Source organism: Ursus arctos, unplaced genomic scaffold (assembly GCF_023065955.2).
Source record: "Ursus arctos isolate Adak ecotype North America unplaced genomic scaffold, UrsArc2.0 scaffold_14, whole genome shotgun sequence".
Taxonomy (NCBI): domain Eukaryota; kingdom Metazoa; phylum Chordata; class Mammalia; order Carnivora; family Ursidae; genus Ursus; species Ursus arctos.
This window is the reverse complement of record NW_026622808.1, coordinates 3,420,453-3,447,083: the sequence shown is the minus strand read 5'-3', so window position 1 is coordinate 3,447,083 and position 26,631 is coordinate 3,420,453. Positions and strand designations below refer to the sequence as shown.

Genomic DNA, 26,631 nt, shown 5'->3' with positions numbered 1-26,631 from the left:
CTTGTAGGTGATTTGTTTTGTCTCTGGGAGTTTTTAGAATTTCTTCTTTGTTATTTATTGTGAAAGAGGTCATGAAGAGTGACTGCCAGTTGACCTGTGAGCTAGACCCAAGCAATGGGAGGCTCCTCACCACCACCAACCCCACCCCCCCACCCCCACACCCCACCCCGGGCCTTGGAAATATATATTCTGCCCAGCATTCCCACAGTAGTAGTCATTTGGGAGATATGGTCTTGAGAGAGTAATGTGTTATTGAGACCATGTGGATTGAATATGTGACTGAACCCAGTTAAGCCTATATAGAAACTTTAAAGATTCTCATGGGCGGGTGCAGAGATCAACTTGTCTCTTAAAAAGAGACCCTGGTATTTAAGTTCCCTTGTTTATTAAAATTGCTGCCTACCAACCCGGAGTAGTCTGCCTCTTTCTTCAGTCTCTCCTTGCCCTCCATATATGGGGGCCAGTTTCAAATTTCACCTTGGGAAATCTCAAGGCTGCAAACCAATATTTATGTTGTTACATTTCATTATAATATGTGGTGTTTTTTCCTTTTTTAAAAGATTTTATTTGACAGAGAGCGAGCACAAGCAGGGGGAGCGGCAGACAGAGGGAGAGGGAGAACCTGAGGCAGGAATTGATCCCAGGACCCTGGGATTGTGACCTGAGCCAAAGGCAGATGCTTAATGACTGAGCCACCCAGGTGCCCCTGTGGTGTCTCTTCCTGTTTTTCCTATTTGCCTTTCTAGAAGCACTTTCAATTTAAGTTCTTTGACTTTCATTTCTCCATAATTCTTGTTTATTATTTATTCTTCTTCTCTTTTTTTTTTAAAGATTTTATTTATTTATTTGACAGAGAGAGAGAGTACAAGCAGGGGGAGCAGCAGGCAGAAGGATAGGGAGAAGCAGGCTCCCCGCTGAGCAAGGAGCCCAATGCAGGGTTCGATCCCAGGCCCGGGCCAAAGGCAGACGCCCAATTGACTGAGCCACCCCGGTGCCCCTTGGTTATTATTTCTTGAAATATTTTCTGTTTATTCTTTCTTTCCTTCTAGGACTCTTATTATATAAATAACTAGTCAGTCTCCATGTTGCTTAAAATTTCTTTCATATTTTTCAACTTTTCATCCCTTTCTGATTTCTTATGGAAGAGTAGAGTCCAGCTTTAAAGTTCACTCTGGTTTTACATATTTTGCTATTCAATAAAATAGTATTTTATTTCACCCATTTATTCTTCACACATGGTTTTGTTTTTATGATAAGTTCTTGCTAAACATTTCTTATGTCCTCCTTTATCTTTTAGGATAGCTTTTTAAAATTACATATATTTTATCCTAAATAGTCCACTAATTCTGCTTTATCGTCTATAAATTGTTCAGTTTGTTTTCTTTTTACAGCAACAGAGTTCTTCAGGTATTTTTTCCCCCTGTAAACCCATACTCTCCAGGCCCAGGTTATAAGCTGGTAGTACAGGAAGGGAAGGGAACCAAGCCCTGGAGTGTTTCCTAGATCTTCTGCAACTCACCAGGAAGGGCCCAAGCTGTAGATCAAATGTTTGTATGTGGACAGGGCAAGAGGTACTTAGGGGGATTTGTGGTATTTTAAAAGCAGAGAATCTCTGGCATTAAAATTTGGGCAAGACCACTCTGCATTTACTACTTTCTTCCTACCAGATGATCTTATCCCTCAGAGAAACTCTCTATCTCTACCTTTTTTTTTTTTTTTTTTACAGTAATTGCCTGGTTCATTTTGTGTGTTTGTGTGTGTGTGTCAGGGTGGGAGAAGGCTCAATAAAACCATTTGAGGCGGATATGCTTGCATCTATTAATATCCACTCTTCTCCCAGCCCACCTCTAGGGGAAGGAGCCGGCAAAGAATTACCCAGGGCAATGTGGGAGTAGATGGAAAGGAGCACAACAAAACACCAAAAAGCACCCCCACTCCCTATAGCATCTCCTTTCAGTCTCCTTGTGGCATCTGTCTTTCATTGCTGCTGCCATTCCCTCCCCACCTACACACACACACACACACACACACCCCTAGGACCAACTGTAGCCATCTATCTTCCAGAGGGCTTCCAATCAGTTTTTCAATAGTTTCTCAAATTCAACAACCTCCCTCCTTCCAAAGGATATTCAGGTTGGGTTTTGGGAAAGGAGCTAGCCATTTACCTTAGGATGCTGTATTAGTAATATTTCTTTGCATAGCAATATTACTATATACTTAGTAGCTCGAAACAGCATACATTTACTATCACACCGTATCTGTGGGTGAGGTCTGAGCACAGCCTAACTGGGTCCTCTGCAGCCAGCTATTAAGGTGTCAGCCAGGACTGGGTTCTCATGTGAAGACTCTACCAGAAATGATTCACTTCCAAGCACCACGAGGTTGTTGACAGGGTTTAGGTTCTTACTAGCTATTGGCTGAAGTCCAACCACAGTTCCTTGTCACGTGAGTCCCCCCAACATCAACCCCTGCTTCATCAAAGCCAGCAAGGAGTTTCCAACCAAGAAGCATTAGACTTGTCACCTTTGGTGTGTTCAATTGTTTAACAGTGAGTCACAGGTCCTACTCACACTCAAGAAGAGGGGATTACACAAGAAGAGGGAATTACACAAAGGTGAGAGCCACATTAGATAATGGGAGCCAGAGAAGGGGTGTCTTCTCATGGGGACTAAAAACCATCTTTCCCCAAAGGTTTTGAAAACCATTTCAAAAGTTGTAAGCAGTAAAATCACATTATATTCTTGCTCTAGAATGATCACTAGCCAGGAAGTGTGGAGAGTGGACCAGTGGGAGAGAAAACTGGAGTCACGGAAATCACTCAGGAGACTGAGTGTAATCCTAGTGAAATGGTGGTGGCCAGAAATAAGGTAATGCCAGTGAGAATAGCGATGGTCAAATTGGAGAGTTGTTTAAAAATATAATGAATAGGAACTTGGAGAAAAATAGTGAAAAGGAAGAGTTGAGGATTTTCTGGGTCCGGCTTTTGCAGATGGGTTTGTGGACAGTGAAAACCATTCACTGAGAAGAGGAAGAGCAGCTTAGATGTTTTGGAGTTTGGGGTGGGTAGGTTAGTGGAAGAGCAGTATTAGAGACGAACCACGGTCCATTGAACAAACAACCTCTTTTGATAAATTTGAATAACTTTTTACGGCTGCAAAGAATCTGCTGCTCCAATTTGTTTAAACTGACTGAGTCTTTTCAACTCATCTATTTCACACAAGTTAATTTTCAGTATCACAAAGCAGTCTTATGAATGCACGAACATCGCCTTGGGTAGACAACCTGCTGTTCTCCAAAACTACACCTTTCACGTTGCTTAAAGGCAAAGGATGAGTTTGGGGAGGACAAAAATATGGGAAAAGCCATATACTCTAATATAGCTTAGAGTTTGTCATTAGGGTTGAACTCCTCAGCAGTAGGGCCCTAAGCACTGCGCTGCAGTCCCACGAGCAGACAAAGCTCGGGTACCGATACCAACTCTGCTCAGTCTCTCGGGCGTTCGCGCTCTCTCCTGGGTGAATCCGACACCAGCGATGCGGCCCGATACTCTCGCGAGAGGGAAGGAGACCACAGCTCCATCGATTCTCCCAACCGCGCCACGTGTGCTCCCACCTGCAGAGAAGCGGAGTCTGGCAGCTCCCAGGGGCTTCTGGGATTGGTAGTTCCGGGGCTGGCTGAGGCCTGCCAGCCTTGCCCCGCTCTTTCTGACGCATGCGCGACTCCGAGCTGGCCCAAGAAGTTCGTAGCCTTTGTCAGGCCTGGGATGGGAGGTGAGTTGGATGTTCCCATGGCGCTCTTCTCCGCTCAGCCTGGGTGGTGGCCCCTGGGGCATCAGTTCGTGCCGAGTCGGGGCTGGAGTAGGCGTTTGTGGAAGGGACCTCGAGGGCGGACCATGAACCCCATCCCTTTGCGCTCCGGCCCGAATCCCTCCGGCGGCTACCGCCTCCCCGAGACGCGGGTGCGAGCGCGGTGCCGGCTGGTGCGCGAGGGGCGGGGCGCGGGGCCGTCGCGGGGCTTCGGGGAGAGCCCGGAGCGCGGCAGGATTTGTCTGCGCGCTTGGTACCTGGCTGGTCCCTTGCAGCCGCTCGGTGCCCCCAGGGACAGCTGCAGGCGGCAGGGACAGGCACCTGGCACCCAGCCTCAGGGATGCTGTCCCTGGGTTTCCAGGTTCCGGCCTCGTAGGACCGAGCCAGGCTCGAGAGTGAGGAAGAAACCCGACCCGCCCTGATCGGAGCCTTCCAGCAGAGCCCCCGGAGGAAAGGCAGGAAGGAGGACGCCGAGGCCGAGGGGGCTTCTCACTGTGCTGCCGGGAGAAGTCTGAACTGGGGCGGAGATCGGAATATTCAGAACGGGGAGCAGGTGGTGATCATGGAGACCGACTTGGCCGACATGCCGGAGAAGAGAGGTAAGAGTTGCTCAAGTGTTGCTGAACTTGTGTTGTGGAAGGGCGAAATTCTTTCCTCCTGAAGGGAAATCAGTTGCGTCGCAGGAGGTGGCTCTTGGCGGAGAGTGCTGTCCGGCTCCTTTGTCTGGGGGACCGATGGGCTCTTGGAGAGTGCACGAAGGGCTTGGTATGGGATCCACCCCTCTCGCTTCTCCACCTGGTTGCACAATGGACCCTTCAAAGCCACCCTCAAAATCCGAGCGGAAGGTTAGCTTCTAAGGCGTGAGCAGAGCCTCGATTACTTTTTCTCCCACGTTCTTCCTCCCAGATGATTCTGCCATCCTAGCTTCAATCATGGGTCTGGGAATTTAGCTTTTTGGTTGGCAAAAATATTTTCCACACGTTTTATGCCACTTAGCAAGATTACCATGTGATTTCAATAAGCAAATCATTTTTTAAAAGATTTTTAAAATTTATTTTAGAGAGAGAGCATGAGCGGAGAGAGAGGCAGAGGAAGAGGGAGAAGCACGCTTCCCGCTGAGCAGGGAGCCCCAGGCCAGGCGGGGCTCCGTCCCGGGACCCTCAGGTCATGACCCGAGCTGAAGGCAGACGGATTAACCGACTGAGCCAGCCAGGCGCCCCAAAAAGCAAATCATCTTTTGTTATATAGGTGAAAACGGGCCTAGAAGTCAGTGACTGACTTTCAGTTTACTAGAGCAGTCTTGGTTGAAGTTTGGCCTATGACCTCCTACATCGAATTACCCTTCCTGAGCGCCTGTTAGATTTCTAGATTGCACCATAGACTCAACTAATGATAATTATTTGGAGGTGGGATATAGCAGTCTTCGTTTTAAATAAGCTTACATGGTGATTTTTGAAACCTATTGAGCCTGTTTGTCTGGTATGGACATTAAGCTCAGGGAGAAAACTGACTAGGTTTTATTTCTAAATCAGAGAGTCCATCTTTCCAGAATGTGTTAGAATTATAGCAAACGAGTGAATTTGAGTCCTGAGTAGCAACACTTCTGGGCATTTCTCCGCGATCCCGGGATCCTGGGTTGTTTGGGGCTCCCTTCTGTTACAGTGTTTGTAGGGAACACCATTAGTATGGTGGAGGGAATTTTAGACTTGTAAATCTGAGTCACAAGATGGATGTAGGCCCCGTCATTACTGCTTTCTTGCCCTTAGCTCTGTCTTCCCAGGATTCTCCCTTTTCGCAAGAGCAGAGCACGGAAGAGGGAGAAGTGGCAGCTCTGCGCCTCACAGCCAGATCCCAGGTGAGTGTGAGTGTCTACTGATTATTAAAAATACCCCCTATTTCTCGGAGTACAGATGCACTCCCTTGTCTTTGATGTGGAGTTTCTTTGTCCGCTAGAGCCAGTATAGAGAGCTAAGTTCCAGTTCTAAGAGACTGCTTGGGTATCTAATGGACTCAGTAGAAAATGTCTTCTCCGTACTCATAGTAACTTCTCCACCTAGTATCTGTTGTCATTATCAATAGGCATGTAGAAAGCATCGCCCTTCTTTGAACTTTAATGCTTATTTCTGTGCTTGAATGACATAGGAAACTATTTTAAAAGAAAATGTGGTATGTACCTATTAAAATACATGTCTGTCTAGGGGAAACAACATACATATGACTGTTAAATAGAAATTTTTAAAAAGTACCTTAAATGCTGAAGCGAATTATGAAAACAAGTATTCAGATAGTTCAAGGAAGTGCTAGAAAGGGAAAGTCTGTGGAAGGTTTAATTTAAAGAGTTAGAATTCAGCCCTCCAAGATGATGAACACTGAAGTGTTTTAGAGGTGAAGTGTTACATCTGCAGCTTGCTTTCCAGTCCCCCCTCCCCAAGAGAATATATCAAGACTCGTTGACTTTGAGTGGTGGTTGTACTGTATGGGTGCATAGTGTGTTAGTCTCCCAATTTTTTTGTATATTTGTAAGTTTTCATGGAAAGAAGTTGGGTAGGAGAAAAGAGCTCTCCATGATGTGTGTGCCATACCTCCGTTAGCCTGTCTTTCTGCTACTCTAATCCAGAGTGTAGAAAGTAGACATTACATATTGGTACTGTTTGAGAAGTGACTTCTCAGGATCCTTTTTTTTTTTTTTTTTAATTTTTTTCAAGTTTTTTTATTTATTTAAGCAATCTCCACACCCAACATGGGGCTCGAACTCACGACCCCAAGATCAAGAGTCATATGCTCTCCCGAGCAAGCCAGCCAGGCGCCCCTTCTCGGGATCCTTATTTACTTGCTTATTTCTGTTGGTTTCTCAACTGCCGTACATGAGTATTGAAGACTTATCAGTCAAGAAGTTTTAAGTTGCAGCTCATGAAAATTCAGACTGGCTTAAGCAAAAAGTTATTGAGTAACATGACTGAAAAATCCAGGTGTGGCTAGAAATAGAACCCAAACAGTAATATTATTAGCACGTATTCTCTCCATTTCATTGAGGTCCCCCCCACCACTGGGTTTTGCTCTCAAACAGGCTTTTTTTCCTAGTGCCTGTTCCCAACAAATTTAGGCTTACATCTTCCTGTGTTGAAGACCAGAGAAAAAAAGACATCTTCTCTCCTAGTCTTTCTAGCCCAAGTCCTGGAATGAACTCTTGAGCGGGTATTAGGTACGTTCTGGCACCACTATTGGCCAAATAAAATTGTAATTCTCTAGTTAATTGGTTAGATGTCGGAAATATACCTGCACACATTCATCCAAGCACACACCCCACCCATGAGTCAGGGATGGAATCAGTATAACCTGAACTATACTAACAGTAGCCAGGCATAGTGGCCAGAGGAGAATCGGGGTGTAGGTAACAGGAAGGGTGGATGCTTTATACATTTCAGCATTTGGTAATGGATTCAAGACTGTTCCAGCTTCAAGGTGGATTAAACCTTTTATGGAAATAAAAAAAAAAAAAACCTGTCTTTTGCCTTGCATTAGATTTTGTTTGATGCTAACAACTACTTTTCTTACTAGAATTTGCCTGAGCTATTTTTTTTTTTTATTTTTAACTTAATAGATTTCTAAAAATATTAAAGTGTTAATTCTTGCTCACTGTTACCAGGTGAACAGCACAGACATATATAAATAAAAAGACAATATTACTTGCTCCCCCAAATTCAGCCCTCCCCCTCTCCCTACTGAGCATAACAGTTTGGTGTGTATCTCTTTCCACTTCCCTCTCATCCCCAACTTTGGGATTTTCGTTTGAGTGTCCTTTCTGTAGATAGGATGTGGGGTTTTTTTTTTAAAAAAAAAAAGTTTTTGTAAGGTAAATGAACTAATTCACATGAATTACTTTTATGTTTCAAATTTTTCTTGCCACATGATTTTTATAATTTGTTTATTATGCTTTCTTTATTCTTTTTTATTTTCTTTTTGTGCCATTGTTTGCATTTTTTGTTCTGGTTTTTTGTTTTCATGGTTTGCAAATTGATGCGTATTGAGTGTCATTTTAGCTATAGATATGTAGATTATAGGATCAAGGTCATTTTTTCCTCATAATATCTTGCCTACTTAGTGGCTCCTTAATGATTTTTAGATTTTATTTTATTTTCCAAGGATAATTCTTGGCTTGTTTTGTTCTTGTTATTTCAATCTCAGATTATTTCCACTTTGGAAACTTTATTTTGAAGTAATTTTAGACTTAAATAAATGTTGTAAATAGTAAAAAGATTTTTTGTATACTCTCCATTCAGAGTCTCCAAAAGTTAATATTTACTTCACTTATTATAATTTATTACAGCTTTTATATATTTTGATTTCCCGAAGAAATTTGTTATATAAACTTGGTCCTATGATGGTTACACAGGAACATTTATAAGTTATATCTGTACCTTCAGTTAATTTGTTCCTGTTAGTTTCCCGTTTAATGCTTTTTTTTTTTTTTTTTAAAGATTTTATTTATTTATTTGACAGAGATAGAGACAGCCAGCGAGAGAGGGAACACAAGCAGGGGGAGTGGGAGAGGAAGAAGCAGGCTCATAGCGGAGGAGCCTGATGTGGGGCTCGATCCCATAACGCCGGGATCACGCCCTGAGCCGAAGGCAGATGCTCAACTGCTGTGCCACCCAGGCACCCCCCCCCCCCCCCCGTTTAATGCTTTTTGCCTTGAATCCCGTGTTTGACTGGATTTGGCGCTCGCTGCCAATCTTTTCATTGCATGACTTCTTCATTTCCAAGTTCCATATTTCAAATCATCTTCTTTTTGGCTAGATTGATTCTTTAAGTTTTTACTGGGGACTCACAAAGAGAATGACTCAGGCATGCCTTTTTCCTCTGCCCAAATTTTGTTTACTTCGCCAAATTGCATTGTTGACCCGTTGGTTCATGTTTTAACTCTTTGTTCCCCAGAAAGATGACAGTCTCAACAGAGAAACCATAGTCTGTCTTCTTTTGGCTCTCATACTGGATCCAGCACAGCGTGCCTGGCACATAATTGATACCTAGTGACTTCACATAGAGTATTCCAAATCTGAATACATTCGAATGCTCGTCGTTTACCACAATCATTTCTCGTCCTGCATCTAGTCTAGGGCCAGCAGAAACTGGGGGGTGAAATTGAATCTGTCGAGTGAGAGATGGTGAACCAAAGTATGTTTGTGTCTTAGGCATCAGTGACATTCAAGGACGTGGCCATGGACTTTACCCCAGAGGAGTGGGGGAAGCTGGATCCTACACAAAGGGAGGTCATGCTGGAGAACTATAGGAACCTGGTCTCGCTTTGTAAGGATGGTTTCTCACCGTGACTCTGGAATCTGCGTCTGGGGACATCACTACATTATTGAAATGAAGTAGCTTAACGAAGCTCCCTTTTACATTCAGAAATCATAAAGTATTGATCCCTTTGGGCCCAGAGAAAATCTGTTCCTGCCCTAGTTCTTGGTGAAATGTTTGTGCTTGTTTCGTATCAAAATTCTTTGGATTCGAATGACAGAAACCTAATTCACACTGCTTAAAGGGGATAAAAAAATCTTGATTCAGGGAATCATGTGTATTGACAGAAATTTCCTTTATTTATTTTTTTAAACACGTGGCTTGGCTTTGCCCTGTATTAGCTTTATTCTTAGGATTTCCCCATGTGGCAAAGACGGCCATTGGCAGCTCTGAGGTTACATGGTTCTTCCAGTTAGAGAGAATACTCTCTAGCCAGTGTGGTCACCTCTCTGGGGGGTGTGCATATGCACACGTGCACATGTATGTGTTCACGTGGCGGTGGAAGAAACTATGATAACTCTTCCCAGTGATATTTACACATGAACGTTATAAGTTAGATCTGGACCCTTAATTTGTTGCCATCATTTTCCAGTTGAATGCTTTTTGCCTTAAATTAATTTTGTGCTTGTGTAATGAATTCCCTGAGAAAGTGGGTTCTGGTAACTGAAGAAGGAAGAAGGGGAAAAACCATTAGAAGACAAAAACTCTAGTCACCAGTCACACCTTTTTGGTGCTGCCACGGAGGTCCCACTTTCTCCATTTCTTCCCGAAGCCAAGGACTCACCTGCAGTGTCTCCCTGGAACTTCCTCAGTAGAGAAACAAAGAGAAATTCTCTTCTCTCTCTCTCTTTTTTAAAGTAAGCTCTATGCCCAACGTGAGGCTTGAACTCACGACCCTGAGATCAAGGGTCACATGCTCTGTGGACTGAGCCTGCCAGGCGCCCTGAAAAGTTCTCTTCTTTTTGACAGGCAAAAACACTTGCCTTTTCCAATGCATATAAGCTCCTTACCAGACCCTGACTCTTGCCGCAGATATTTTAAGCTGCATTCAGAGGCCCATCCTCCCTCATTCCTGATCTTGCTGTAACATCCTGTCCTTGTCGATCACAGAGTTGGGTCTATGCTTTGTACCCATCACAAATACTTAAGTCCTGTTTCTTTTTATTGTTCTTTCTTTTTTAAACGAGCAGGGCTTCCAGTTTCCAGACCTGAGAACTACAATTTGGAGAACGGAAAAGAACCACTGATGCTTGAGAGAAAAGCCCCCAAAAGCAGCTATCCGGGTGAGTCAGATACAGGAGAAATAATAGCCCCCTAGGACGGTGAAAAGGGAGCGCTTTTCAGTGCTTAAGTAAGAATATTAGAAATGCCTATGTGCTTTTATTTTTTTAAACGTCTTATTTTAAATGATAGAGCATTTTAAGTAATAAAAAAGTAACACATATGCATTCACTGTCAGAATCAAACATATGGTAATATTTTGCTTCTTTTGCCTTTGTTTCTTTCTCTGTTTGGCAATATAAACTAAAAACATCTTAACCGCACAGTTCTGTGAATTTTCACAAAGGAACACATTCCTGTAACTGGTGCCCAGATGAAGAAGCAACCTTACCAGCCTAGAAGTACTCTCGTCACTTCATTCCTTCCGAGGGTGACCTTGTCCTAACTTCTAACACCATAGATTAGTTTTGACTATTCTCGAACTTCGTACAGACTATGTTCCAACGTCTGGCTTTCTTCACTGAACATTACTGTGAGATGCAGCCAGTCATTGCTTGTAATTGTAGTTCATTCTGTTTGTTTGTACAGTCTTTCATTATGTAAATATACCAGTTTATCCATTCTCTGGAGATGGGCATCTGGGGAGGTTTCCAGATTGGGGCTGTATGAAGAGTGCCGCTATGTATGTTTTCCATGTCTTGGGGCAAACACATACAGGCATACCTTGGAGATAGTGTGGGTTTGGTTCCAGAACACCAGAGTGAAGCAAGTGTTGCAATAAAGGAAGCCAAATGAATTTTTTGGTTTCCCGTTGCATGTAAAAATTATGTTTATATGATGCTGTAGCCTGCTAAGTGTATAATACCATCATGTCTAAAAAAAACAATGTACATACTTTAATTAAAACATATTGTTAAAAAATGCTAACCATGAGGGGCGCCTGGGTGGCACAGCGGTTGGGTGTCTGCCTTCGGCTCAGGGCGTGATCCCGGCGTTGTAGGATCGAGCCCCACATCAGGCTCTTCCGCTATGAGTCTGCTTCTTCCTCTCCCACTCCCCCTGCTTGTGTTCCCTCTCTCGCTGGCTGTCTCTATCTCTGTCGAATAAATAAATAAAATCTTTAAAAAAAAAAATGCTAACCATGAGGCGCCTGGGTGGCACAGTTGATTAAGTATCCAACTCTTGATTTCGGTTCAGGTCATGATCTCAGGGTCGCGAGATTGAGCCCCATGTCGGGCTCTGTGCTCAGCGGGAAGTCTGCTTGAGATTCTCTCCTTCCCCCTCTGCCCCATCCCCACTTCTGCTCCCACTCTCTCTAAAATAAATAAATAAATAAAATCGTAAAAAAAAAAAAAAAGTTTCTTAAAAAAAAAAAGAAGAAAATGTTATAGATTTAAAGTCCTTTTATTTGCTTTCTCCCTAGAAATAACTAGTTGGGGTGAATCATTCTAATGTGTGTGCGTGTGTGTGTGTACACACATACACATATACACATGTCAAGAAACAATTACGTGCGTATAGTGTTACGTTACACTTTTTATTTTGTAATCCAGTTTTTTTAAACTTCACTGGGATCACGCCCTGAGCCGAAGGCAGACGCTCAACCGCTGTGCCACCCAGGCGCCCCAAGGAACTACTTTTATCTTTTTCCCATGCTTAAAGCTGATAGTCCAGCATCCTTTATTGAAAAAAATCTATGTTTTATCACAGATCTGTAACACGAATTCTGGTAAATTCTGGTCCCATATATATATCGGTCTGTTTCTAGGCCCTCTGGTTTACTTGTCTATCTGTGCTGCAGTGACACATTGTTTGAATTATTATACTTTATAGTATGTATTTCCCTAAAAGGAAATCTTGCTTTAATATTCTGCTTTTAAAAACCTTCTTGTTCTTTGGAATACTGAGTTTTAAAATCTTCCCCCGTGATTATATGTAGGTCTGTTTCCCCTTGCAGGCCTGTCAGTTTTTGTGACTTGCCTATTCACCACCCTTCTCCCTTCTTATGTGGGAGATATTGCCATTTTCTGAATGTTCTAGAACTCATCATACATTAGGCATTTATTCCTTGTGAGACATTTTTTCTAGTTTCTGCTGTTCGGCTTTGCTGTGCCTTTTAATGTACAAATTTAATCCATTGCAATCTTCTATGTTTTCTGATTTTTGATGAGTGCTTTGAAAGTTCTCCCTCCAAGATGAAAAAATATTTGCTTCTGTTCTCTTCTATTATATTTGTCCTTTAATCATTTGGAATCACCTCTTCTCTCGTTGTATCTTCTTTAGCTTTCTTTTCTGAACAGTTGAATGTTTGAAATGCTCCAGGCTTGGTTTTAATCTCTCGTCCTTCTGTATACTTGGAATCATAAACTTGAGTGTCTACATGGGACAGCAGGTAACATACCTGAGTGAAGCAAGCAGGGTAAGCAGGGTGGGACTGATAAACTGGGAGAACACACACCTCAACTGAAAGGAGTAGCCATTACTCCATTACCTCTAGCTCAGGAGCTGGCAAATTTTCTTATGTGAAGGGCTCTATAGTGAACAATTTATCTTGGGAGACATGCAGTCCGCTGCAAGCCCTCAGTCTATCATGGTAGCGTGGAGAGCAGTTACAGACAGTTCAAAACTGAATGGGTATGGTTGTGTTCCAATAAAACTTTATCTAGAAAAACAGCGGCGAGCTGTAGTTGCCAGTCTTTGCTCCAGTTGGTTGTTGTCATGCAATATGCTTCTCTTTTTTTTTTCCTCCAAGAGAAACCCCAAATTTGAATTTCTGTGTGAACTCTCCCCATTTTTAAATGTTGTCACTAATCTCAAAAATTTGCGTAAACAGTGTGGGCCAAACAAAACATGTCTGAGGGTCACATTTGTCCCACTGGTCACCTGTTTGCAGCCTCTGCTTTCTCCCATAACCAAATTATCAGCTCTATCTAGGCGAATCCCCAATTTGTGTTTCCAGCCCAGATCTCTCCTTCGGCCTCCTGTTCTAAACCTTTGTGTTAGTATTTGATGTCTCCATGTGCTTATGTTCAAGTCTTCTCAATACAGCATGCTTACAACTGATGGCCTAGGGACAACTAGGTGGCTGTTGGTTAAACCTACAACTCTTGATTTCTGCTCAGGTCATGATCTCATGGTTGTGAGATCCAGCCCAGTGTAGAGCCTGCTTAGGATTCCTCCTCTCCCTCTCTGCCCCCTGCCACTCATGTGCGTTCTCTCTAAAAAAAAACCCAATAAAACTGAGTGCCTGATGTAGGCCCAAATTCTCCATCCTCTCACTAGGATCCTTTTCCACTTAGTGTCTTAATGACACTCACCATCTTATCAAATTGCACAAGCCAGAAATCTATGAACAGTTTTTACACTTCCATCTCTCCTTTATCCATTTCAACTTTGCATTTATCCAACCATTCTGTAAATATTTTTTCATTGTTAACATCCCTCCGTCTCTCTCTTGTTTGCCTGGACCACTGTGATAATCTCGAGTCTCCCTTTGTCCCCATAGATTTACACCAGTCGTTATATCACAGCGAGAGTGATATTTTCAAAGTACAAATCTGATGGTGTCGTCCTTTTGCTTAAAACATTCCAATGTCTTCCCATTGCTTTTAGGGTAGCAGCCAAAATCCTTCAGTCCTACACAGTCATAAAATCTGGCTTTTACTCATTATTACAACCTAATCTCATACCGACTCTTCCTCTGTTTTTGTACTCTAACTAGTGGTTCTTAAGTACTTTGGCATCAAAGGACCAAGTTTAAAATTACTGAGGACCCTAAAGAGCTTTTTTTTTTTTTTTTAAGTACTCTTAAATTTTATGTTTGGGTTATATTTATCAATACTTACTGTATTAGAAGTGAATATTGAAAAAATTTTTAAACTATTAAATAATTCATTAAAAAATAACAAAACTCATTACATGTTAACACAAATAATATAAATTTTATAAAAACACCTATTGGCTGCAAAAAAATTTCGACAAGAATGCATTGTTTTACATTTTTGCAAATCTATTTTCTCACTCCTGTTTCTGAATGCAGTTTGTTGTGATATGTTGTTTTGGTTGACTTGTGTGAAGGAAACCGAGCCTCACACCAATATATAGTTGGAAAAGGGAGAAGTATTTTATAGCTGTTTTAGGTAAGTGTGGCTATTGTGATAACTACACCAAAACTGGATAAGTGTTAGTTTCGTTTCTTTTTTTTTTTTTAAGATTTATTTAATTATTTGAGAGAGAGCATGCATGTGTGCCTGTGAGCGGGGGAGGGGCAGAGGAAGAGAATCCTCAAGCAGACTCCCCACTGAGTGCAGAGCCCAACATGGGGCTCAATCCCGGGACCCTGAGATCGTGACCTGAGCCGAAATCAACGTTTAACCAGCTGAATCACCCAGGTGCCCCTGGGCAAGTGTTACTTTCTTAAAGATCAGATATAATGTGGCACCTGGGACCAGATCCATGAATTTTTTATACTCTTTTGTTAAAATCTATTGATCTTTTGGAAAATACCAGTTCAGTGAGTTACATAGACCTTCTGAGTATTGACACATTACATTATGCAGTATTTTGTAAATCACAACTTTTGCTATCACCACTGACCTTATCAGAAAAGTCTTTAAGGACTAAGAAGCTACCAAGCTCTCAAGAGCTGATACAGGTTTTCCAAAATTCTAATTTCTGCCCAAAAGCTGAAATTTTATTGAATACTATTGATAGTTTCCCTTGAAGTGACAAGCTCATTTTGTTCATATTTTTTTTAAGATTTTATTTATTTATTTGACAGAGAGATAGCCAGCAAGAGAGGGAACACAAGCAGGGGGAGTGGGAAAGGAAGAAAAAGGCTCCCAGCAGAGCAGGGAGCCCGATGTGGGGCTCGATCCCAGGACTCTGGGATCACGTCCTGAGCCGAAGGCAGATGCTTAATGACTGAGCCACCCAGGTGCCCCAATTTTGTTCATTTTTGAGAAAATATCTGTCAAATACTCAACTTGAGTAACATATTTTGTCTGTCAGTCACTCTCCCAAGTAAAAATTGTGGTCCGTGAAAAAAGTGGCTAGTCGAGCTCACAGCTCAAATGATCCCACAAGTGGTTTTCTTCAGGACAACCAGCATACTTTGATATGAACAGAATTGCTTTATGAATTATTTCCTATTTCATCAGTTCAGAATTTTAAAAAGGCATATACTCAAGGCTTGAAATTTAGTAAAATCAATAGTGTTTACTGTTTCCTAAGACATTTTTAAGTGAAACTGGCTCCTTTTTTTCTTAACTGATAGTACATGGCAGGGAAGGCTACAGCTGCTAGTAAATTTGTTGTCCTTGTCCTGATTTGTGCTAAGTCAGAAGCAGTTTTACCCTGATTACTTTTGTAACAGTGCAAATGACAAGACAGTGAAAGAGACAAATACTATCTAAACATTATCTTGATCATAGTTCTGAACTTCTGGCTTCCCAGGGGTTCATGGACCATACTTTGAGTTTTCTACCTACGCCCCTGCACCAGCCTTAGATCAAATTACTAGCACTTAGGCTCTGTCAGAGTTTTTAGTGGTTTATATTCCTTTCATGCTTATTAAGGTGGGTGTTGTCATTATTCCTCATGAAATAGGTACTGTTACTGCCCATCTTATGCATAAGGAAACTGAAATAGAGAGCTTAAATAATTTGCCCAGGTCATGTAAGTGGCAGAGCTGGGATTATCTTCATGCATTCTGATTCCAGAGTCCATGCTCTCAACCACTGTGCTTTCCTTGTATGTCCCTCTCACCGTGGCGCTTTGGTTCATACCATTCCCTCTCCCTGGAACGCTCACCTCTGTACTTTTGTACCGATTACCTGCGACACTCACCTGAACTCCAACCCCACTTTCATTTCAGCCCCGTGATTTACTTCCTCAGAGTAGTCTCCCCTCATCTCCCTAGATTTCCCCTCTTACATTTTTTCATAGTGTCATTTGCCTTTTATTCCTCAGTACTTAATCACTACAGGTGCATTTTTATATACACTTGCGAATGTTAGACCAAATTCTCTCTCCCCTCATATGCGTGCGTCTTTCCCCAGTGCCTAACACAGAGCCTAGCATGGGGTAGATATTCAGTGGATAACTTGAATAAAGGGATAGAAGGGTTGCTTGGTGAAGGAATAGAATTCATTTGGCTGTATAGAATGAGGGATAGATCTGACTTAATTTTCTTCTAAATGTGTAATCAGTTGTCATAGCACCATTTGTTGGAAAACAAACGATCCTTTGTTGACTAAAATATCACGTTTGTATTAATTGTAATGCTCAACTTTCTGAAGTTCCTGTTCTGTTTCAGTGAACTGTCTATTCCTTTGACCCACCACTCTCTTTAAAATACTGTGGCTTTATAAAGTATTTTTATTTTAGACGTAAAAATTCTAATATATTAGATATATTTAGAGAGCTCTGGCTTCCATCCCTGCCTGTCCTCTTTCCTCTATTCTGATACTTTCCCTGTAGGCAACCATTTTTATTAGTATTTCACTTGTCCGTCCTTGGTTTTTTCTAATATAACCAAATATGTACATACATATGTATCTCCCTCCCCCATTTTTTCTACATAAAGAGGAGCAAACTATACACACTTATTTGCAGCTTGCTGGTGTTTGAAAAAAATTATTTAATGTATCCTGGAGATAACTTCATATCTATATATGAGATCTTTCTGACGTTTTAAAAAGTTGCATAGTACTCCATTTTATGTCTACATCATAGTGTATTTAAACAGGTCTCTATAATCGATGTTGAGATGTTACCAGTGTTTCGCTATCGCCGTAGGTGTTACAATAAGTAGCCGTGTGTACATAAAATATCTCATGTATTTGCCATTATATCTGTGGGAGATCATAGGAGATTTCTGATCAGAGATGTATTATAAAAACATTGTTAGGGAAGATTAAACTGGAAATGGAATGCATATTTGGACATGAGTAGGACTGGGTGCCTGGAAACCTAGAGATCATAATGTCCTCTACACTAAAGTGATAACTGCATATTTATTACTGCAGTAGGTATTCAATAAGAATTTGTTTCTTCCCTCTTCTGATCTATGTGCTCATTCCTACTCATCCAGTGATACACTGCCTCATCTGCGCCTCTCCTTCTGTATTTCTGGTCATCTTTTCCCCCTTTTGACTATCCTGGATAAGGTCTACTCATTTTCTCCACATATATTATTGTGCATTTGTTTCCTTCCATTTGCTTCTCTTTGCAAGTCATCTTAAAAAGTCAAATCCACTTACTCCTCCGAAGCATGCTTTTCATCTTGATTAGCTGTTACAGAACGGTCTTTTATTGAGCACGGAAAACAAAGGAAATTTGCATTTCCAATTTCTTTCAGACCTGGAGACTAAACCTGAGGGCAAAGATTCAACTTCAGTGCAAGATATTTCCAAAGACGAATCATGCCAGGCTGCAATAATAGACAGACTGACAAGGAATAGTGTCTATGACTCCAATCTGGAAACAGCTCTTGAATGTGAAAATTGGTTAGAGAATCAGCAAGGAAATGAGGAGAGGCACTTGAGAGAAATGTTCACCCACGTGAATTCACTCGCTGAAGAAAGAGCTCACGAGCATGATGTATATTGGAAAAACTTTAGTCAGAAGTCTGTTCTTCTCACTCAAGACAGAGTTCCCAAAGGATCCTATGCCTTCCATACACTTGAAAAAAGGTTGAAACAGAAATCAAACTTAATTAAAAAGCAAAGAACCTGTAAAGAGAAAAAACCTCATAAATGTAACGATTGCGGTGAACTCTTCACTTACCATTCAGTGCTTATTCGACACCAGAGAGTCCATACTGGAGAGAAGCCCTATAGCTGCAGCGAGTGTGGAAAATCTTTTAGCCACAGAGCTAATTTAACTAAACATCAGAGAACTCATACTCGAATTCTCTTTGAATGCAGTGAGTGCAAGAAAGCCTTCACAGAAAGCTCATCCCTTGCGATACATCAGCGAATTCACATTGGAGAGAGACCGTATGAATGCAATGAATGTGGAAAAGGTTTTAATCGAAGTACACATCTTGTGCAGCATCAGCTGATTCATACTGGAGTGAAGCCTTATGCATGTAATGAATGTGATAAAGCTTTCATTCATTCGTCGGCTCTCATTAAACATCAAAGAACTCATACTGGAGAGAAACCCTATAAATGTCAGGAATGCGGGAAAGCCTTCAGCCATTGCTCATCCCTGACTAAACATCAGAGAGTTCATACTGGAGAAAAGCCATATGAATGTAGCGAATGTGGAAAAACCTTTAGTCAGAGCACACATCTTGTTCAGCATCAGAGAATTCATACTGGAGAGAAACCCTACGAATGTAACGAATGTGGGAAAACCTTCAGCCGGAGCTCAAATTTCGCTAAACATCAAAGAATTCATATTGGAAAGAAACCATACAAATGTAATGAATGTGGAAAAGCCTTCATTCATTCATCAGCTCTTATTCAACACCAGAGAACTCATACTGGAGAGAAGCCCTACAGATGTGATGAATGTGGGAAAAGCTTTAAGTGCAGTTCATCCCTCATCAGACATCAAAGAATTCATACTGAAGAGCGACTCTGAAAAATTACTGAATGTGAAGAAAAGTAAGTTGGCTTTATCACTGTGTTAAATACCTGAGTGTTTAGGTGGAACACCCGTAAAATGCTGCTTGAGGACCAATTCTGTATGCGTCTGCTTTTACTTGCATCACATGTAGTTTTGAGCCATAGATAGAATGTTCCTTATATCTGTTGATTTGATCATCATGAAAGCTTCTGGCCAGGGATCTCAAATTTTGATCCCCACCCCCTACCCACCACCACTGCCAAATACCCTTTGATGGAAATTCAAGAAATCCTTGGGCGTGGATAGCAGTATAATCATTGTGAAATGTGGTTCCTCCCTCTGTCACATGAAAGCCTTGTTATAGCTTCTTGCTCCTTAAGGAAATTCTTATTTGTAAACGTAGGTAGTGGACTCCTATCTTTATCATCAGGAAGACAGAGTTGTTCCTCTTTGGAGCCAAAGTAGATCTCCAGATGTACAGGTGTCATTTTTTCCAGGGAGGGTTACTTCTTTTACATTAGCTATAAAATGTAAAGGTTAAGAGTTGACATATGCTTTGGATTCCCTCGCCCAAAAGCTACTGTCTAATTTGACGAACATAAATAGAATGTATTGCAGATTCTAAGTTATGTTCACTTGGATTATGCTGGTCATAAGTTTAGGTCCTTGTTTACCCTTTGCTCTGTAGATTTCATTTTCTACTTCCTTGGAATTTCCCTGAAGTTAAGTGTGGTTCAAAATCTTAACTGCAGTTTTCAGTCAAATGCCTCTTTTCTTATCCGTGGCATTGAATGAGTCCTTGGTTTTTCTATAATCAAAGAGTTAGGGATATTTCATTTCCAACTCATTCATTGACAGTTATTCTGTCACTTTGAGAAAAAGCCCCTAGGATGTTGAGGGCCTGAAAAATTGATGAGTTCAATGTGTTATTATATTTAGGGTCCCAGTCAAGAAGGAGAACTGAAACAACTCTGAGACACCAGGACACACCTTCCTGTCAAATATGGAAAGTAGTTCACAGGACAGTGACTCACTGGAGGATAGCAGCTTCCCTCCATGAAGAAGAGGTTGCCATTTCTCTGGCTTTCATGTCTACCCACATTTTTTGTTGTTTTTATTGTTCTCCCTATATGTTTGTTGGGCTATATCCCAGAGCCCTAAAGAAGATAGAAGGGGCATGAAACCACAGAAGTTACATGGGTGACCAAAAACCAGTGGTGGGATTGGGATCGCAGAAGCAAAAGTTCACATAAATATTTAGGAAAACACTATACAGATGTCAGTTTTTATTGTTACTCTATTGTATGAAAAGAAGAGTATAGAAAAGATAGAAGGAAAATAGTTACAGTTTTCTGACTTCTCCTAAATTCTATCCTTCATGAACATTCAACAACCAGTCCATGCTCTTGCCTTCTCCACATTATCTCTGTTATTTTTCATAATTCCTTCTCTGTAAACCTTAGTTGTATTATTAAGGAGAACTAGAGGAATAGAGTTTAGAGCAAGATCATTAAGGATGAATGGGTTAAATCCAGCCGTGATGGAAATTAAAGAAAACGATAGGAAATGCAGCTGAAAGGAGTGGGAAGAGGTTTGGAAAGAACCAAAAACACATCGGGGGTGGAGGTGGGTGGGAGGGCTCAGGGTCTGAGAGTCAGGGTAGGAGGCTGACACAGGAAGAGGGTAAGGGAAAAGGCGCTCAGCTCTCTTCACCTTAATACTCAGTATTCATGTTCAGAAGTAGGAACTGACAGGTTATGACCTGGACCCACAACCAAGTCCGGCCTTCTGCCTGCGTCTCTAAATGTTTAGCTGGATCTCGACCACACTCGTTCATTTACATGTGTTCGTGCTGCAATGTCAGAGTTGAGTGGTTGTGGTAGAGACTGTATGTTCCCCCCAAAGCCTAAAATAACTTGGTATTTCTCTGTGGAACAAACACTTGAGTGAAAATAAATTCATCATTTGGGGACCAAACTTTGACTCACAGAGTAAGACCCACTTGGGCTTTTCAGAGCCAAGTTTGAACTCCTCCACCTCCGCTTAGCTTTTATGTGACCTTACTACTTGCTGTCTCTAGGTCTCAGGGTCTTCATCTGTAAGATGGAAATAAAACTTACCTCTCTGGTAAGGTTGTGAGGATTAAATAAGACAATGCATGTAAAAGACCTGGCTCACAAATTAAACAGCCTCTTTATGTATATGTTTGTAAATATATACATACATGTGGATTTTAAGGAAACGTCAGTCCATTTGGGCTGTTAGAACAAAAAAACTCACCACAGACTGAGTGGTTTTAGAAACAACATGCTGGCAGTTCTGGAGACAGGAGTCCCAAGATCAAGGCCCCACCAGGTTCAGTGTCTGGTGAGGACCTATTTTCTGGTTCAGAGACCACCATCTTTTTATTATGTCTTTGCATGGTGAAAGGGTAACGGGGCTCGGGCCTCTTCTGTAAGGGCAACTAACCCTATTCCTGAGAGTTCTGCCCTCATGACCTATTCACCTTCCAAAGGCCCCATCTCCTAGTACCATCACTCTGGGGATTATGTTTCAAGATAAATTTGGGGAGATATAAACTCAGTCTGCAGTAAGTGGCTAAGCATCAGTGAGGTAGAAATTACTTAAGAATGAATGTGTCTTCCACACCTTTTGTTTACCGATCAAGAACTGTCACCATCCTACTTTCTAGTGCATCATAGAGAAGGGCTTTCTCCTGCTCTTGCTTCCATCTGGTGCTGCTCCCTACACAGCCTCCTTTAGACCTTGGGGAATCTACTTTATTCTCTTCTAAGTACCACTTAACCAGGAACTCTCTGATAGTTTCAGAGACTCAAGTTTGTAATAATTGCAGTTTAAGTAGTGTTAAGAGACTTGCTCTGAGTTAGTTCTACTGGGAAATCTGGCCCTTGACATTTCAGTATTTGTTCTGTTTATGTTTGATGTTCAATATGACTGTATTTGTACTCCAACGTGAATCTTGGAAGTTTTAATGTTCTGCTTTTCAAATGTTTTTGGTTACCTATAAACTAACTAAATTTGGCTGCTCTTATTGGTCCAATGTCAATAAAGATGTTGTTTATCTATTTATTCTCAGAAACTTCTGTAAATCGCTTCTGAAGTTTCCTAATTTAAGCATAGTTTAAGAGGCAAAGATAGACCAGCCATAAACTATCTCCATACCATTCCGGAAACCAGTCACATTTTGAATTGTTCGTCTGGGCTTCTCAACTTCTGAAGACGTGGTTTGGGGAATTCCCTCCACAGCCCATGTCTCTGCAAGAAGTTTAAAGAGTAGAAGAAGGCTGTTTCTACCGAATGGTGTTGAGTCCTCAGGCCAAGTGCAGGCGCCACTCACTTAAGAGGAGGTAATGGGGGAAAAAGGCACCACTCATTTAGCAGGGACTACTATAAAAAGTACCATTACAACTAGAAGGGATCAGGTAGACTGATACAGTGTAAGTTTTAAATTACATCTGGCTTTTGGGAGGACAATATTACATCACCCAAAGTATTAAAACAATAGTACTGTATAAGAACACCAAACAGTATTCAAATTAGTCAGCAACTGACTAGTTCAACTGTCTATTAAAAGTTTCTAATAACTTTATCTTCCTAGATGAGTTTTCACTTTTTAATATCACAACAAGACTCAAGTTGGAAGCTCTTTGTCCCTGCTTTCTCCCTTTCCTTACCTAATCCTTTTTAGGTTGCAATGGGGAGTCTTGGATCCAGAACCACATGTGCTGTCCCTCACCATAGGTTGTATTGGCAAGAGGGAAGCGTGTGTACCCCTGCGGTAATACGTATAACACGACATCTATGGGTCACCTTGTAGTTCTAATTGATGTGCTCAAAAAATCAGATGTTTTCATTGAATTGTCTTTAAATTTTTTACAATGTAACCTCTGTTATTACAAAAACCAGATAATTTGCCCGTAGATTGAGTTGACTATACATAAAATGTGTATACTTCACTCACTCCCCCCAGTTCACCCACAAATATTACTATGATGTCAAGAAAGTTCACATGTCTGAGGAATCAAGAGTCAAACTAGAGACTCAGGGATTCCTTGATCAAGGACTATTTCTCCACCTCTGCCGTGTTTTTCTGTATGGGCTATATTCTTACCGGTCTTTTCCAGTGATGACAGATACATCTACTGGCAACTCCAGGTTAGTATGCCTCTGAGCATTTACAATCCCAAGGAGAATACTTCTTTCTAAATAGCTCCAGCAAAATCTCCAAGGCTATCTCTCAGCTTTGCTTGAGATCATGCTGATTGATGACTGAACATTATTGGTTCAATTTTTCAAACTGGAATACAAGCAGTAGAGTGGATAAAAGTATTACATCCATGTTAGGTTTATTGAAGCTGATAACTATACCATAGTTATGTAAAATAATCTTATTGGGAAATGCACATTGAAGTACATCGGGGGATAAAGCGTAATGCATGCACTTGCTCTCAAATGATTCAGAAAAAATATGTATATATAGAGAGAGTAAATGAGAAAAGAAATAGGATAAAATGTTAATAAGTGAATCTGACTAAAGGGAACATGGATATCCTTTGTATTTCTAACACAACTTCTGTAAGTTACAGATTATTTCCAAGTAAAAGCATTTTAAGTAGACAGATACATTAACAGGACCTGAAATCAGACCCTTGCTATAACATATATAAATAAAAGGCAAAAGTATACACAATGCAAATATGTTAAAAGACGTTTGTATCTTACTTAAAACCTAAGTATCCAAAGATTATCTATTAATAAATTTTTGAATGGGAGAAGATACTTTCATATTTAACTGAAAAAAAGACTCAGTATTTTTTTAATTCTTCAAAATCGTTTAGAAAGTGTAACAGCACAGTAGAAAAAAATGTGCAGAAAATTTGCACAGACCCTTAAAAACAGTATATATAAATTTTCAAGAAACAAAGAATATGCTCAGATCTTTTTTTTTTTTAAAGATTTTATTTATTTATTCGACAGAGATAGAGACAGGCAGCAAGAAAGGGAACACAAGCAGGAGGAGTGGGAGAGGAAGAAGCAGGCTCATAGCAGAGGAGCCTGATGTGGGGCTCGATCCCATAATGCTGGGAACACACCCTGAGCTGAAGGCAGACACTCAACCGCTGTGCCACCCAGGCGCCCCTATGCTCAGATCTTTTAATAATTAAATGATCAAAATAAAGATGAAATACCACCACCTACTAACCAGAATAGCTAAAATGAGAAAGACTGATACAATCACATAATTTCCAATATTGTGTAGAAGGAATAGCTATGCCTATCATGATTTCTACTATGGCCATCAAAACAAGAAGATATGTAATAATTAGAACTCTTAAATTGGTCGTTGAGTTGCATACTGGTCAAACACCTATGGAAAACTGTTGAGTGACGTGTAATTTGAATATAGGCAGGGACTCAGACCAAGCAATTTCATAGGTTGGTCCATACTTAACTAAGATGTCGACTGCATGTGCACCAAAAGAAACCCAACAAGAATGGTCATGGTTGCATCATTGCTAATAGCCCCAGCTTGGAAACAAACCGGATGTCCATCAACAGCAGAACTGATCACTGGTACATTCATAAAAAGAATACACTGCAGTGAGAATGAATGAATTGCTCCATGAAACCACACGGAGGAGTGTCACAAATATAATGCTGAGCAAAAGAAGTCAGACGCAGAATAATTCCTGCTGTATGCTTCTAAATACACAAATTTATAAAAACAGGCAGTACGAATCGGTGGTGTTAGAAAACAGATGATGGTTTGCTCTGGCAAGATAGAATGGATAGTGGTTGGGGACTACCAGGGGATGGGCTTCTGGGTTGCTAGTTTTATTTCCTTGAACTCTGTTGTAGTTACATGGGCATAGTCACTCTGACACCTCAGTGAGTATCAGAGTTGTGATTTACGGCTGTGCTTTTTGCTATGCATGTTATACATCAATAAACGCATTTGAATACATGTTTACTATTAGGACAAATAAGGTAAATTATGAGACTTCGCAATCTCTTATCATTTCCATTTTATGAAGAATAGTCACCCCAAGGAGCGTTTCAGTTATACAGCTTGTATTTACAAATACATAAATATATATTTTTGAACATCCACAACTATCTGATATAATGTTGTTTGAGTGTAGAAAAAGCACAATTATGTTTACAGTTTGCTGAATCTGTAATCTTTTAGTTGAAGGTTGAGCTAGCTATCCACACCCATCAATGAAACTTTCATGTAAGAGTCCTGTGACAATTAGTAGAGACATCAGAAAAGTCATGTCTTCTTCATTACCTGTGTAAAACATTATATTTCTTAGAAGCACAGGCTATCAAATTCTCATTTCAGGTTTTTCTTTCATTAGTTCCTGTGATCTTGTAATCAGAAAAGAATTTTTATGTTCCAGTATCACAGAGAGGGCATAATTATGACTGTAGTGGTTGCCACAGTGGGCCATCAAGACAAGCCCATGTGTATTCCCTGGATCCCAGCAATGACCCTTCCTGGATGTAATGGGAAATCTGCTGTCAGCCAGAAAGTCATGGATCCTCTCCTGGAGAGCCCTGGTTAGTATCTGAAAAGAGACCTGCTCTGGGAATTGTGGAGACTGAATATAGTCACAGTCTCCATGTCTGATGCTTGAGTCCACAGCCTGATCACGTGAGCTAGGACCTCATACAGACAGACTGAAACCTGTGTCCGTTCTTGCCTCTGACCTCGGGAATCAGGGCGTCCTGAAGAAGGCAGGGCCCTTCATCCTGGAGCTGAACACACACCTGCATCCCAGCAATCAGAGAAACTGAAGGAAAAATCCAAAGGAAGACAAAGCAAGTGCAGGTCCAGCTTCTGCTTCGTGCCAATGCGCTGAGTCAGTAGTTCAGCAACAGTGTGCATGTGTGTATGTGTGTACACGCATACGTGCTACAAAATCCAATTCATTTTATTATCAGTTCCAGGCTTTAAAGTTAACTACGGTGAAGGTCCTTTGGAAATTATTTCTAAGCTGACTACAGAGCAACACAGTTACTGTTGATACCAAAAAGTCTGTCGCAAGTATAATTCAATGGAAGTGAACACCAGCATTAAGTTTTTCATAATCTTTAACATGTGGAAGTAATATAACTTAGCAGATAGGTAAAACCGTAAGTTTAGATCAACTAAGCCCTCTGTGAGAAAGCAAACCCAAGTGTGATACTGTGATTTAGAATAAGAAATATCTATTTGAGGGGGGCGCCTGGGTGGCACAGTGGTTAAGCGTCTGCCTTTGGCTCAGGGCGTGATCCCGGCGTTCTGGGATGGAGCCCCACATCAGGCTCCTCCGCTGGGAGCCTGCTTCTTCCTCTCCCACTCCCCCTGCTTGTGTTCCCTCTCTCGCTGGCTGTCTCTATCTCTGTTGAATAAATAAATAAAATCTTAAAAAAAAAAATATCTATTTGGTCTTTGTCCTCATTTCTGGCAGAGTTCCTAAAACCGTTGGAATTTCCTAAGGGATGAGAGTGATAACAGTCTTTTGTTGTGTTAATGACTTTGGGACAGCACCTAAGGATGGGGGCTGGTTGCCAGGAGAACCATCCAGGTGGTTAAAGCGTTGGAACTGTTGCCCCCCCCCCCTTGACCTTGGGAAGGGAACAAGGGCTAGGGATTGAATCAGTCATCAGTGGCCAATGATTTAATCGATTGCACCTATGTAAGAAAGCCTCCATAAAAACC

The 26,631-nt window shown here is 41.2% G+C and overlaps 1 protein-coding gene and 1 long non-coding RNA gene across 3 annotated transcripts in view; one reads left to right on the top strand and one right to left on the bottom strand.

Moving 5' to 3' along the window:
• The first annotated feature begins 3,709 nt into the window (after positions 1-3,709).
• Positions 3,710-21,988, top strand: ZNF286A (zinc finger protein 286A). Of its 2 annotated transcripts, XM_057311308.1 has the most exons (7): positions 3,710-3,770; positions 4,168-4,405; positions 5,573-5,661; positions 8,999-9,113; positions 10,295-10,387; positions 17,686-18,940; positions 19,842-21,988. In XM_057311308.1, the coding sequence occupies exons 2-6, from the start codon at positions 4,369-4,371 to the stop codon at positions 18,915-18,917; spliced, it is 1,566 nt and encodes a 521-aa protein (XP_057167291.1). In that variant the 5' UTR covers positions 3,710-3,770; positions 4,168-4,368; the 3' UTR covers positions 18,918-18,940; positions 19,842-21,988. The 2 variants fall into 2 exon arrangements, with proteins under 2 accessions (XP_057167291.1, XP_026376838.1); XM_026521053.4 differs by having other exon boundaries at positions 17,686-21,988.
• Positions 20,159-26,631, bottom strand: part of LOC113271248 (uncharacterized) — a 25,011-nt gene continuing 18,538 nt past the window's right edge. The window contains exons 3-4 of the long non-coding RNA XR_003322097.4: positions 23,035-23,220; positions 20,159-22,259 (exon numbers count right to left, since the gene is read on the bottom strand). This is a non-coding gene — a long non-coding RNA (uncharacterized LOC113271248). The remainder of the gene's footprint in view (positions 22,260-23,034; positions 23,221-26,631) is intronic.